This window comes from Delphinus delphis, chromosome 11 (genome assembly GCF_949987515.2).
Source record: "Delphinus delphis chromosome 11, mDelDel1.2, whole genome shotgun sequence".
NCBI classification, from domain to species: Eukaryota; Metazoa; Chordata; class Mammalia; order Artiodactyla; family Delphinidae; genus Delphinus; species Delphinus delphis.
The window spans coordinates 98,005,491-98,021,174 of NC_082693.1; the positions used below are offsets into that span (position 1 = coordinate 98,005,491).

General features: G+C 38.9%; 1 protein-coding gene across 1 annotated transcript in view; it reads right to left on the reverse strand.

Annotated features, from left to right (window-relative positions):
* Positions 1 to 15,684, reverse strand: part of SMC1B (structural maintenance of chromosomes 1B) — an 85,506-nt gene that overhangs the window by 49,453 nt on the left and 20,369 nt on the right. Inside the window, exons 3-7 of the mRNA XM_060026004.1 lie at positions 14,537 to 14,649; positions 14,243 to 14,446; positions 10,914 to 11,152; positions 8,956 to 9,214; positions 7,866 to 8,006 (exon numbers count right to left, since the gene is read on the reverse strand). Of these exons, the coding sequence (XP_059881987.1) occupies positions 7,866 to 8,006; positions 8,956 to 9,214; positions 10,914 to 11,152; positions 14,243 to 14,446; positions 14,537 to 14,649 (956 nt within the window). The remainder of the gene's footprint in view (positions 1 to 7,865; positions 8,007 to 8,955; positions 9,215 to 10,913; positions 11,153 to 14,242; positions 14,447 to 14,536; positions 14,650 to 15,684) is intronic.

The following is a 15,684-nucleotide window of genomic DNA, read 5'->3' on the forward strand; positions in this document are numbered from 1 at the left end:
GGACACTATTACGAATCCTGCCTTTAAAAAGCTTCCAGCCTAATAGAGCTATACCATTAACTGTACTTTTCCTCCAATCTGATAAAAGCCCTTAGACAGAAACAGATTAAGAACAATGGGTGATTAGATGAGGAAGAAACTATTTTTCAGGTTTTTTTTTTTGGTGGGGTGGGGAGAAAAGGCAAACCAGGGAAGACTTTGTGGTGTGGGTAACTATTGAATTGAACATGTAATGATGAGTAGGTTTTTCCAAAATTAGCATGCACAGAGGCAAAAATGTGCAATGAGAAATCAGTGTATAATTTTATAATGTGATACAAATTATACCAGTGTTTTAAAAGTAATTACTGATATGTTATACATTTTTCTCCTTCCACAAAATGTCCTCTCTTCTACTCATATGATTATCAATATATAAGTATATTATCATATACTACCCTTCATATTTGTTTGTATTTTCATCTGCTAACTCACAAAGAGACTACAATGAGAGGCATACAGTGTAGGATTAAGAAGGTTCATCCAGGAGACAAAGTGTTTAGAATCAAATCCCAGTTCCTCCACTTACTAGTTCAGTCAAGTTAACTATCTCGTGCCTTGATTCCTTCATTTTTAAAATTCATTAATCCAACAAATACTTATTATCTGCTCTAGATCAGGAACTATTCTAGGTGCTTGAGATGTACCAGCGAACAAAACAAACATCCCTGCTCCTGTGCAGTTTACATTCTAGAGAGGGACAGTAGACAAACAATATGCAAATTAAACAGTATGTTAGGAGATAAACACTGGGAAAAACAGAGCTAGGGTAAGGGGAGCAGAAGTGCACTGGGGACTACAATTTTAAATAGGGTAGTCAGGGTAGTAGGTCTCATTGAGAAGGCAACATTTGAGCAAAGACTTACAGGACATGAGAGTGTTAAAAATTAAGAAATGTAGGGAAAGCATGTTCCAAGCAGAGGAATAGCCAGTGCAAAGGCCCTAAGGCAGAAACATGTCTGATACGTTCCAGGAGGCCATTACAGCTAGACCACAGAGAACAAGAGCAAGAACAGAAAAACAGGAGGTTTGAGAGGTAAATTGGGGTGGAAGGGGCAAGCAGATCATGTAAGTCTATGTAGGGCACTCAAGGACTTTGACTTAAACTTTATGTGCAAGGGGAAGTCACTAGAGGACTTCAAAAAGAGCAAGTTTCATGATCTGATTTAGATATTAAAAGCATCACTTTGGCTGCTGTGCTGAGACTATTATGAAGGAGACACAAGAGAGAAAACTTTCAGGCTACTACACTGATCTAAACAAAAAACAAAAAGATGGTGGCTTGGACCATGGTGGTAGCAGTAGAAATGGAGAGAAGTGGTAAGATTTTTGGTATACTTTGAAGGTGGAGCCAACACAATTTCCTAAAAGAGTAAAAGATGGACTCCAAGATTTTTGACCCCATCAACCAGTAAGACTGACTTGTCATCATCAGAGATTGGAAAGACTATGTTTGGGGTGCATTTGGGTGTGAGCAGAAGTTCAGTTTGGGACTTAAGTTTAAGATATCTATTCAATACCCAGAATGAAGATGATGAGGAAGCAGCTGGATATATGAGGTTGTGAGCTAGAAATACAAACTTGGGAGTCATCAACAGATGGTATTTAAAGCTATAAGAATACAGAGGGTATGGCCAAGGTGGAGGAGTAGGAAAACCCTGAATTCACCTCCTTCCATGAGCATACCAAAATTATAACTACTTATAGAGTAACTATGAGAAAAACCTGAAGACTATCAGAAATGATTTGCCACAAAAAAAGATATAAAGAAGGAACCACGAGACAGGTGAGCAGGGCAGAGACATGGTACAGTCAGGACCAATACCCCCGGGTTGGGGACTCATTAACAGAAGAAATATGACGATCATAGAGGTTCTCCCCAAAGAGCAAGGGGTCAGAGCCCCACATCGGGCTCCCCAGCCCGGGGGTTCTGCACCAGGAAGGTGAGCCCCCAGAACGTCTGGCTTTGACAATGAGCAGGGTTTACATACCAGAGAGCGAGAGGACTGTGGGAAACAGAGACTCTCTACTCTTAAAGGGTGCATGCAAAATCTCATATGCTCTAAGTCCCAGCACAGAGGCAGTAGTTTGAAAGCAGTCTGGGTCAGATCCACTTGCTGAGCTTGGAGAACCTCCTGGAGAGGCAGAAGGCAACTGGGATTCTTCCTGGGGACACAGATGCTGGTGGCAGCCATCTGGGGGAGCTCATTCTATAGTGGTGACACCAGTGCTGGCAAGCACTGTTTTGGAATCCTCCCTCTGGCCTAAAACTGCCCACCAGCAGGCCTGCACTGGTCATGTGGGGTCCAGGCCCCACCCACCAGCGGTCAGCAGCAGCCCTGGGCCCTCCCAAGCTGTGCAGCCAGCCATGCAGGACCTGGCCTCACCTATCAGTGGGCCAGTAGCAGCTCTGTGCCCTTTAGGCTGCACAGCCAACCACATGGAAGCCTATCTCACCCTCCAGCAGCCGCAACCACGCACAAAGTAGGGCCTTGCAGCCAACAGGGCCAGGGGCCTGCCCCACCTACAGCATGCCCAAGTAGTTACCTCCCTGCCAACAGAAGGGTGCATGCAGCCCACACAGGGGGCACCAGAGGGGAGTGTGCTGCTGGGCCCCACAGGACATCTCCTACGTAAGGCTACTTCTCTAAGATTAGGAAGTAAAAACAACCTACCTAAAACATAGAAATATACACAGAGAATTAGGTAAAATGAGAGGACAGGGGAGTATGCTCCAAATAAAGGATTAAGACAAAACCTCAGGGGACTTCCCTGGTGGCGCAATGGTTAAGACTCTGTGCTCCCAATGCAGGGGGCCCGGGTTCGATCCCTGGTCAGGAAACTAGATCCCACATGCATGCCGCAACTAAGAGTTCACATGCCATAACTAAGGAGCCTGCCTGCCGCAACTAAGGAGTCTGCCTGCTGCAACAAAGGAGCCCACGTGCCGCAACTAAGGAGCTGGCGAGCTGCAACTAAGGAGCCCTCAAGACACAACTAAGGAGCCCATGTGCTGCAACTAAGGAGCCCACATTCTGCAACTAAGGAGACTGCAAGCAGCAACTAAGACCCAGCACAACCAAATAAATAAATAAATAAATTTTTTTTTTTTATAGAAAGACAAAACCTCAGAAAAAGAACTAAAGAAAATAAAGAGGAGCAATCCACCCCATAAAGATTCTCCAAGGTAATGATCGTAAAGATGCTCACTAAAATAGGCAGAAGAATGGGCAAACACAATGAGAATTTCAACAGAGAGTTAGCAAATATAACAAAGAACCAAACAGATTAAGAATACAATAACTGAAATAAAAAGTTCACTAGGGGACTTCCCTAGTGGTACAGTGGTTAAAAATCCACCTGCCAATGCAGGGGCCACGGATTTGATCCCTGGTCCAGAAAGATCCCAGGTCTGGGAAGATCCCAAATACTGCAAAGCAACGAAGGCCATGCGCCACAACTACTGAAGCCCACGTGCCCTAGAGCCCATGTGCTGCAACTACTGAGCCCGTGTGCTGTAACTACTGAAGCCCATGTGCCTAGAGAAGCCACTGCAATGAGAAGCCCACACACTGCAATGAAGAGTAGCCCCTGCTCACTGCAACTAGAGAAAGCCCATGTGCAGTAATAAAGACCCAATGCAGCCAAAAATAAATTAAAAAAAAAAAAGTTCACTAGACGGAATCAACAGAAGATTAGATGAAACAGAGAAATAGATCAGCAATCTGGAAGACAGAGTACTGGAAACTGCCCAAGCAGAACAGAAAAAAGAATTTTAAAAAATGAGCATAGTTTAACAGACCCCTGGGACAATATCAAGTGTACTAACATTAGCATTACAGGGGTCCCAGAAGGAGAAGAGAGAGAAAAAGGGGCAGAGAACTTATCTGAAGAAATAATAGCTTAAAACTTCCCTAACCTGGGGAAACAAACAAACATCCAGGTCCAGGAAACACAGAGAGTCCTAAATAAGATGAACCCAAAGAGATCCATACCAAGACACTTTATAATTAAAATGGCAAAAATTAAAGATAAAGAGAGATTCTTAAAAGCAGCAAAAGAAAAGCAACTAGTTATGTATAAGGAAACTCCCATAAGACTATGAGCTGACTTTCCAGCAGAAACTTTGCAGACCAGATGGGAGTAGCACAATATACTCTAAGTGATGAAAGGGAAAAACCTACAACCAAAACTCTACCAGGCAAGGCTATCATGCAAATTTGAAAGAGTGAGAATGAGTTTTACAGACAAGCAAGCAAAAGCTAAGAGCTCAGCCCCACTGAACTGGCTTTATAAGAAATGTTAAAGGGACTTTTCAAAATGGAAAAGAAAAGGATACAACTAGAAATCTGAAAATTATGGAAAGAAAAATCTCACTGGTAAAGGCAAACCTACAGTAAAGGTAGTAGATAAACCACTTATAAAGCTAGTAGGAAGGTTAAAAGACAAAAGCAGTAAAATCATCTGTAACCACAATAAGTAGTTAAAGGATATACAAAACAAAAAGATGTAAAATATGATGTCAAAAGCATTAAACTTGGGACTTCCCTGGTGGCGCAGCGGTTAAGAATCTGCCTGCCAATGCAGGGGACATAGGTTCGAGCCCTAGTCTGGGAAGATCCCACATGCCACAGAGCAACTAAGCCTGTACGCCACAACTACTGAGCCTGTGCTCTACAGTCCACGAGCCACAACTACTAAAGTCCACGTGCCTAGAGCCTGTGCTCTGCAACAAGAGAAGCCACCGCAGTCAGAAGCCTGTACACAGCAATGAAGAGCAGCCCCCGCTCACCGCAACTAGAGAAAGCCCACGCGCAGCAATGAAGACCTGACGCAGCCATAAATAAATAAATAAATTTATTTATTTAAAAACAAAAAAACACATTAAACTTGGGCTTCCCTGGTGGCGCAGTGGTTGAGAGTCCGCCTGCCGATGCAGGAGACATGGGTTCGTGCCCCGGTCTGGGAAGATCCCACATGCCGTGGAGCGGCTGGGCCCGTGAGCCATGGCCGCTGAGCCTGCACGTCTGGAGCCTGTGCTCCGCAACGGGAGAGGCCACAACAGTGAGAGGCCCGCGTACCGTAAAAAAAAAAAAAAAAAAAAATTAAACTTAAAGAGGGAGTAAAAATGTGAGGTTGTTAGAATGCAATGGAACTTAAGATATCAAAATAATCATATGTATATATGAATCATATATATTATGTGTTACATATGACATAACATGTTCATATATTATATATGAACCTCATGGTAACGACAAACCAAAAGCCTATGACAGATACACACAAAAAAAGAGGAAAGGAATCCAAATATAACACTAAAAATAGTCATGAAATCACAAGGGAAGAGGACAAAAGATGAAAGGAATAAAAGATAATTACAAAGTGACCCAAAAACAATGAACAAAATGGCAATGAGTACATACCTATCAGTAATTACTTTAAATGTAAATGGACTAAATGCTCCAATCAAAAGACATGGAGTTACTGAATGAATTTTTAAAAAATGTATATGCTGCCTACAGGAGACTCACTTCAGATCTAGCGACACACACAGACTGAAAGTGAGGGGATGGAATAAGGTACTCCATGCAAATGGAAACAAAAAGAAAGCTGAGGTGGCAATACTTATATCAGATAAAACAGTCTTTAAAACAATGATGGGCATTATTATATAATGATAAAGGGATCAAACCAACAAGAAGATATAACAATTTTAAGTATATATGTGCCCAACATAGGAGCACCTAAATACATAAAGCAAATATTAACAGAGATATAAAGGGAGAAATTGACAGATACACAAAAACAGGAGGAGACTTCAACACTCCAGTTACATCAATGGACAATTCATCCAGACAGAAAATCAATAAGGAAACACTGGCCTTAAACAGCTCATTAGATCAGATGAAATTAATAGATATATATATGACATTTCATGCCCAAACAGCAAAATAAACATTCTTTTCAAGTGCACTTAGAACATTCCCCAGGATAGATTGGATGCTAGGCCACAAAGCAAGTCACAATACATTTAAGAAAACTAAAATCATATCAAGAATCTTTTCTAACCACAACAGAGACTAGAAATCAACTACAAGGAAAAAACTGCCCAAAACACAAATATGTGGAGACTAAACAATTACTACTAAACAACCAATGGATTGATGAAGAAATCGAAGAAGAAATTAGCAAAAACACCAAGACAAATGAAAATACAATGATCCAAAATCTACGGAATGCAGCAAAAGCAGTTCTAAGAGGGAAGTTTATAGTGACCTAAACTGAGGTAGCAGCTTTGAATGGGAGAAGATGTTTGCAATCAATATATATGATAAGGGGTTAACATCCAAAACATAGAAAGAACTCATACAACTCCACATTAAAAAAAAGACCTGGACTTCCCTGGTGGCGTAGTGGTTAAGAATCTGCCTGCCAATGCAGGGGACACAGGTTCGCTCCCAGGTCCGGGAAGATCCCACATGCTGTGGAGCAACTAAACCCATGTGCCACAACTACTGAGCCTGCACTCTAGAGCCCACAAGCCACAACTACTGAGCCCACATGCCACAACTACTGAAGCCCGCACCCCGAGAGCCCGTGCTCCGCAACGAGAAGCCACTGCAGTGAGAAGCCCGTGCACCGCAATGAAGAGTAGCCTCTGCTTGCTGCAACTAGAGAAAGCCTACACACAGCAAAGACCCAATGCAGCCAAAAATAAATAAAATAAAATAAGTTTATAAAAAAAGAAAGACCTAATTAAAAAATGGGCAGGGTACCTGAATAGACATTTTTCCAAGGAAGACATATAGACAGCCAGCAGACACATGAAAAGATGCTCAACATCACTAGTCAGCAGGAAATGCAAGTCAAAACCACAATGAGATATCACCTCACCCCTGTCAGAATGGCTATTACAAAGAAAACAATAACAAGTGCTGGCGAGGATGTGGAGAAAAGTGAACTCTCTTACTGCTGGTGGGAATGTAAATTGGTGCAGCCACTATGGAAAACCTTACGGAGATTTCTCACAAAATTAAAAATTGAACTACCTTATGATCCAGCAATACCACTCCTGAATACTTATGCAAAGAAAACAAATACAATAATTAAAAAAGATATATGCACTCCCATGTTCACTGCAGTACTTTTTACAATAGCCAAGATATGGAAGCAACCTAAGTGTCCATCAATAGATGAATGGATAAAGATGTGGTATATTATATATACAGTGGAATGTTACTCAGCCATAAAAAATGACATACCTATCCTCATTGTTCAAATTAAGAAATCAAAGTTCAGAGAAGTGAAATGATTTATTTATACCAGCACAGGTCAGTGACAGGACAAGACTGGATGGAAGCCAGGTCTGCCTTACTCTAAGGCAGAACACTGTAATGCTGTCTTGATAGTTACCTCTCATGTAGACTATTAAGCTCCTCTTGGGCTATGTCCTTAATGTTTCCAAATGACTTTTCACCTGCATTATGATACTTGTTTTTTTCCTTTATCAACCCTCCTCCTAACCTCACTGGACTAACCTACATGTAAGAATAGACAATATCATTTGCCCACACCTATCATTATACAGGTGCACATAAAATGCTTACTGACTATATGAATGAAGACACTGTGTGTTTATATCTTAGACCATGAAAGAGCACCTAAATGATACAATACTAAGCAGTCTAACAGGTAATCCAGAAAATTTAATTAATTCCTTATGTCTGATGTAAATCCATTTATATACTGAAAAACCAATACAAAAAAGGGAATAAAATTTCATGAAAAATAATTCTAAGTCATTACTGCCCAAACCAAGGTACCTGAGCTTCCCCATGCCTCCTCTTTTCAAATGCCAGTCTTTCTTCATCAGCCTTTTGTTCCCACTGCAGCTTTTCCAATTGTTGGGTCATTATAGCCACTTTCTTTCTTACTTGTTCCTTAAGTTCTTTGTATTGATCCAGCTGTATAAAGAGCATTTAAACATTGCTAACTCACTTAAAGAAGCATGAGAGGAAATTCTTTATATGCTATCCTTCACTAGCTGATAATTAAACTTATCAAAATTATGTTTTATATAAATTAGGCCATAATTAGCCATTTTCTCTGGCTAAGATAGCATGAACGTAAAATGAACGTCTTCTTATTTAAAACTGTTTAGATAGATCAATAAGGTATTCAAAACCAACTCTATAAGGTCTCTGTAAGAAATTCTTAAAAGAGAAAGAGCATTAAAACTCATTAAAATTCTTAAAAAAGTTCAGAGAAAATTGTGTATTTTTCTATTTATACAGTCACAATTATTTTAGTATATATATTGTGATATAAGGTTATTATAAAATTAATGAAAGAGATAAATGACAAATTTAGTTGAGGGACTATTTGAAAACTCAATTATAAATTTTTGGATATCTACTATTGACTTATAATTAAATCTTATGTACTAAATGGATATTAATCACTTAACATTTTAAATAATCTTAAGGAATCAATTTCCCTTTTGTCAATTAAGTGATCATGTTTTCTTCACAGCCATATATTATCTGACTTTTAAGTTTTTACAATATTCATGAGGAAAAAAATGATTACCTTAAAAACATAAGAATATAATTTAATTACCTAACTTTTATTACAAAATGATACCCTGTAACCTTGGTTGAAGTATTTCCTATGACTTTAATTAACTCATAAATGTTATAATGTCATCTAATTTTATGAAGGAAAAATAGCCTACTGTAAAGATTAAATTTAGATTCTACAATAGGCTGAAAAATTTAAATCCTCATTAATTTAAATTCTGAGGAAAATCTCCTAAAATATCAGAAAGAGAGGTCATCCTTTAATTTTTTTCTAATTAAAAGGAAAAGCTGAAACAATAGAAACAAATGATTTCCCATATGTCAACTTTTTCACCTGACTGGCTTCTAGTTCAATGTCTCGCCCTTTACGTAAAATTTCTTCCTCAATCTGCTTTTCAAAACTTCTCCATGCACCATCTAAATCAACCAGCTCTGTCTCTAAGGCCTTTATGTCATCTTCCTGTTTAGAACATTGTTTTTCACTGTCCTTTATTGATTTCTTAGCCACATCTAACTTCTTGAGGTGGTGAGAAGTGTTTTCTTTAGCTTTAATGTATTGAGGCCTCTTCTGATTTAAAAGTGCTTCAAGAGATCTAAAAAGAAAAATAAAGTTTGCTTTAAAGGAAATTTAATTTTATAGTATATAAAGGGAAGAAGTTCTTTTGATCAAATTATACATTTAAAAAGAAACGATAAAAATTGACTTTCAGAGACTATAAGCGGATCAGTGGTTACCAGATGGCGGGGGAGAACCAAATAGGTGAAGCATAGGGGAATTATTTTTTTTAAATACATTTATTTATTTACTTATTTTTTGGCTACATTGGGTCTTCGTTGCTGTGCTCGGGCTTTCTCTAGTTGCGCGAGTGGAGGCTACTCTGTTGCAGTGTGCAGGCTTCTAATTGCGGTGGCCTCTCTTTGTTGTAGAGCATAGGCTCTAGGTACGCGGGCTCCAGCAGTTGTGGCTCGCGGGCTCTAGAGCACAGGCTCAGTAGTTGTGGCTCACAGGCTTACTTGCTCCGCAGCATGTGGGACCTTCCTGGATCAGGGCTCAAACCTGTGTCCCCTGCGTTGGCAGGCGATTCTTAACCACTGCGCCACCAGGGAAGTCCCAGGGGAATTTTTTAAGAGTGATAAACTACTCTGTATGATACTGTAGTGGTGGACATATGACATCATGCATTTGTGAACACTTACAGAAATTTACAGCACCAGGAGTGAATCTTAATGTATCAAATTAAAAAAAAAATCATTTAGGAGGCCGAGGGATCCTAGACAGAATGTAGAATGTGACAAAAGAATCTAACTGTATTACAAATGTATGAAACAACCTTATTGAAGAGGGTGGGGGGAAACGTGCTAACCTAAGTAACTCTGGAAATGAGTAGAGGCCACAAAACTAAAAGCAAAAGGGATTGTACATAAGCCTTGTACTCTAGTTGATAAAGTTGCTTCCCACAAGGATATGGGTTAATAATTCTTATATTGCCATACACGATTACTGGAATTGAACAATTAAGCAAATGGATGGGAGACTGTGGAACCCAGATTTCTTACTGTTGGAATAGGTGGTTACAGATAAGCAAGAAAAGGTCAACATCAATAACGATATGGGACTTCTCTGGTGGTCCAGTGGTTAAGACTCTGCACTCCCAATGCAGGGGCATGCGTTTGATCCCTGATTGGGGAACTAAGATCCTATATGCCGCGTGGTGCAGCCAAAACAAACAAACAAAAATAATAATGATGTCATGCTGATACTATGATATCTTAGATAGATGATATGTCATATAACATATATGATATATATTTTTTAAGTTTTGGTATAGCCACTTTATTTATTTATTGTCCACATCATGCAGCTTGTGGGATTTTAGTTCCCTGACCAGGGATCGAACGGGGCCCTCAGCAGTGAGAGTGCAGTCGTAACCACTGGACCACCAGGGAATTCCTCATATATGATATTTGACATCCCTGATATAATGTGATGATAACGGCATTTTACCTCTGTGGTCTTCTTCCCCCAAACCCATAAACGCTAATTATGAGAAAACTAACAGACAAATCCTAATTGAGATACTAAAAATATAAGATGTTATAAGTGAGAGAAATTGAGTGTGGGGAATATGGGAACTCTCTGTACTATCTTTAGAATTTTTTCTGTATATCTAAAAGTATTTCAAAGTAAAAAAGTTTACTTAAAAGATCAACTTTCAAAGTGTCACTTATATTTTTATTTTTTCTATCAATCTACATAAAATCCAACTGTTAATAACTATTTTGAAAACTCACTTTAATTCTTTTTCTGTTTGTTGCAGTTGTCTGCTTAACATTCCATGTTCCTTCTTCTTGGCTTTAACTGTGTTTTCATGACTAGAAAGAGACTCTTTTGTGACACTCAAATCCTTATTCACACGCTCTAACTCACTGTTTAGAAAAGAAATTTTTTTCTCATTGTGATACAGTTGGAAAAGCTGCAGTTGTATCTTGCTTTTTTTCAGTTCTTCAAGGAGACTCTGGTAACGTTCTGCCTATAAAACAGTACAATTCAACAACAGTTAAAAGGGAGTATATTTTACATTGACCTTTCATAAACTCAACTAGAGTGCCAACAAATGATCGCTAATGAATTTTTATTTTCATCATTAACAAATGTTATTCTTGCCAAAAGTACCATTATTTGGAGAAGGCTTCTGCATATGCTTCTACAATAAACCAGTAAAGGACTTTATTTATTTTCTAAAATTTCTTTCTTTCTTTATTTTTGGCTGAGTTGGGTCTTTGTTGTGGTGCACGGGCTTCTCATCTCGGTGGCTTCTCTTGTTGTGGAGCACAGGCTCTAGGCATGCGGGCTTCAGTAGTTGAGGCTCACGGGCTCTAGAGCTCAGGCTCAGAAGTTGTGGCGCATGGGCTTAGTTGCTCCGTGGCATGTGGGATCTTCCCGGACCAGGACACGAACCTGTGTCCCCTGAACTGGCAGGCGGATTCTTAACCGCTGCACCACCAGGGAAGCCCAGTAAAGGATTTTATATTCATGCACTCAGTGGTATGGTAGTAAGAACCATGAAGGGCCACCCACTAACCGAGTCTTGTCCCATTTTTGTCTTGACCTCAGAGTTTGGCAAGCATGTCTGACATCAGCTTCCTCATTTGTAAACTGAAGGAAGTTATATGACTTTTAAGGTCCCCAGAGACTTTAAATTCAATGATTCCAGGTAAAATTCCTTCTATAGGATGTAATTTTTTCTAGGAATAGAACTAATAGGACTATTTTAAAGTTCTAAGTTATATGTGAGATGGAAGAATTTCTTCAGTATTTGTGCTATTAATAAAGAAATAAAGGAAAGTGCTGCCTTAAGAGGAAAGCTCTTAATCAATGAAATATTCCAAGTACTGGGTAAACGGTCATCTGCCAGGATGTTGTAAAAAATAACTGGGAAGGTGGATTACTCTAACTGTCCTTATAATTTTTAAAGGTCTTCAATTCTACACTGCTGTAAGCTGTTTGAGTATATTATGCATACTATAGTTTGACTTTCACTTAACACCACCCCTTTCTACTGACAAAACCAAGGACATACACATACATACAAAAATGTGAAGAAAACAGAGAAACATCACGAATAAGGAACACATCCACTTTTCATTTATTTCTTCAAATATTTATTAATTGCCTATTGTGTGCCAAGCCCTCTTCTATGTACTGGAAATATAGTAGAAAACAAGATCGAAACAGTCTCTGCTCTTGTAAGTTTATAATCTAGTAATTTTAATGGGGCAGGGAGGGAAGAAGAGGAGTCAGAGATGAAATAAGCAAACAAATAATACACAAGATAATTTCATACAGCAAAATATGCTACAAAATAGGGACTTCCCTGGTGGTCCAGTGGGTAAGACTCCATGCTCCCAATGCAGGGGGCTCAGGTTCGATCTCTGGTCGGGGAACCAGATTCCGAATGCATGCCGCAACTAAGAAGTCCACGTGCCACAGCTTAAAAAAAAAAAAAAGATCCTACATGCCGCAACTAAGACTCGGTGCAGCCAAAATAAATAAATAATAAATCTTAAAAAAAAATGCTACAAAAGAAACAAAATAGAGTAATGCAATAGTACCAGGGAAGGGATGCTAATTTAGATTGGGGGCGTGGACAGCAAATGCCTGCCTGAGTAAATGGTTTTTTTATGAAAACTTGAATGAGAGTACCAGCCATGTAAAAATCAGGTGTACAACTATCTAGGGAGAGGAAATAGCAAAAGCTCCAGGATAGAAGGGAGCATGGTGTTTCCAATAAATAATAAAGGTCAGTGTGGTAGGAGAGTAGAGGAAGTTAAAGCTTCAGCAGTGAACAAGGGGCAGATCAGCAGGCTGGAAAGGGAGACTAGATTCTCAGTGCAATAGGAAGCACTGCTCTCGAAGAGATTTTATGCAAGACAAAATCTGATTTGTATTTGAAAAAGATTACTCTAAAGGCAAACAGTTATCAACAATATACAAGGCACTACATTAGACATTGTGAAGGGCACCAAGAACTACCACAGAGGGACTTTCCTGGTGGCGCAGTGGTTGGGAATCCGCCTGCTAATGCAGGGGACACGGGTTTGAGCCCTGGTCCAGGAAGCCCCCACATGCCGCGGAGCAACTAACCCCACAAGCCACAACTATTGAAGCCCACGCACCTTGAGCCCTTGCCCCACAGCAAGAGAAGCCTGCGCACTGCAACGCAGAGTAGCCCCCGCTCGCCACAACTAGAGAAAGCCTGAGCGCAGCAACGAAGACCCAACGCAGGCAAAAAATTAATTAATTAATTTAAAAAAAAAAAAAGAAAGAACTACCACAGAATGGCATTCACAAAGTGTGGCTATGGCCTCCTAGAGTTTTACAGTTTCACTCTTTAACGAAACCCCTGAGGTCAAAACTAGTTTCATAATAATACTCAGATTTTATTTGCCTTTTTCACTGTGTTGACATCTGCACTGATGCTGTAAAAGCCAATGGAGGGTAAAGCTGCTAGGTCTTAGCACAAATAAGATTTAATACAGAAGCAGATATGAGAATTCATCTGTCTTCTATTAAGCCAGATATTAAGGAGATTATAAAAAGGTAAAACAATACCACTCTTCTAATTATTTGGTTTTAGAAAACTCAGTTATTTTTCATAAAAATATGTTACTTATGTTAATATGAAATGAGTTTATTATTATTTTTACACTAATCATTAAAATATATTTTTTAAATGTCTCAGTTTTAATTTTAAATACAATACATATAAATAGATACAACCCACATGAACAGAAACTCTTCGGGGTCCTCAATAATTTTTAAAGTATAAGAGGACAAGATCCAAAAGTTTGAGAGCCTCTGCAATGTAAGATATAAATCCCTCAAGTTTAATTTTAGTTGGGAAAATCAGACATCTTTGCAGTGCAGGTTGTCCTGCCTATTTGGGAGAAAAAACCCGAACAGTGGAAAATACATCAAAAAGTTTATCTCTGATGAATAATGGGCTTTATTTGTCTTATGTTATTAAAAGAATCTTTTTAGTAACCCCACACCAATACCTACAATTCTAACACAAAGTTTTTGTATCCAACACTTAATTAGTTACATCATGACACCTTACCTCTTCCTTCTCTAATTTTGCATGTTTACGCTCTGCAGCTACATTTTTTTTCTTATTAAAATTAAACTGTGCATCTTCTTCGGCTTTCTGTAACTTTCTTTTCTTTTCCTCATATTCTCCTATAAGCTCTCCTGAAGTGCTGATTTCCTCAAAAAACTGCGTTCTTTCTTTGGGTTTTTTCAGTGAAATTGACTCCACAGTTCCCTTTTAAAAATAGTTAAGCACACCAACATATAAAATATAATGATATATTTTCAAAATCATGAATAAAATAAAATACTACAAGCTATTTACCTGAAAAACTAGACAGTTCCGTGCTTTGACTATTATGCCTATCTTTTCTAACTCTGCGATATAAGCAGAACGACTCACAGGACTATCATTAAAACAATATTCTGAGCATCCCCCTAAAATAAAAGAATAAAGGCTGTTATAGGAAGTATAAATACCAGACATATATCAACAACTACTGAAAGCTTAATAAAATTTTTTTCTTACTGAAATAGCCAGTTATGCAATAATATACATGTTAATAAATGCATTTAATCAGTCAACAAATATTGAGTGTCTACTACATGCCAAGGAGTGCTCTACAGCGGTGAACATAACAGATGTCTGACCTCAAGGAGCTTATATCCTAATAATGGAGACAGACAAAAATGAGATATGTAAGTAAAATGACTATCATGCGAGGAAGTGTTAAGTGCTAAGGAGTAAAGTAGAGGTAGGAAGGGGGTGTGGTAGTCTCTGTGTAGGAGAAAGAGGCATTGCAATTTTAAATAGGATGCTGGAATGGTCTGAATGTTTGTGTCCCCACTAAATTCATATGATGAAATCCTAACCCCAAAGGTGATGGTGTTAGAAGGTGAGGCCTTTGGGAGATGATTAGGTCATGACAGAGGAGCCCTCATGAATGGTATTAGTGTGCCTATAAAAAGATCCTACAAGGCTCCCTAGTCCATCCACATGTGAGGATACAATGAAAAGTCTGCACAGAAGAGCGCCTTCATCCAACCATGCTGGCACCCTAAGCTTATACTTTTAGTCCCGAGAACTGTGAGAAATAACTTTCTATAGTTTATAAGCTAAGAAGTCTGTGGCATCTTATTATAATAATGGACTAAGACAGATGAGCTGGGAAGAAGAACAGAGCTGGAGGCATCACACTTCCTGATCTGAAGTTACATTACAAAGCCACAGTAATCAAAGCAGTGTGGTATTGTCATAAAAACATATAGAACAATGGAATAGAATAGAGAGACCAGAAAATCTAAGCATCTATAGTTAACTGATCTTCAACAAAGGTGCCAAGAACACACAATGGGGAAAAGACAGTCTCTTCAATAGTGTTGGGAAAACTGGATATCCACATGCAGAAGAATAAAATTGGACCCTTATACAAAATGGACACCATACACAAAAATTAACTCAAAATGGATTAA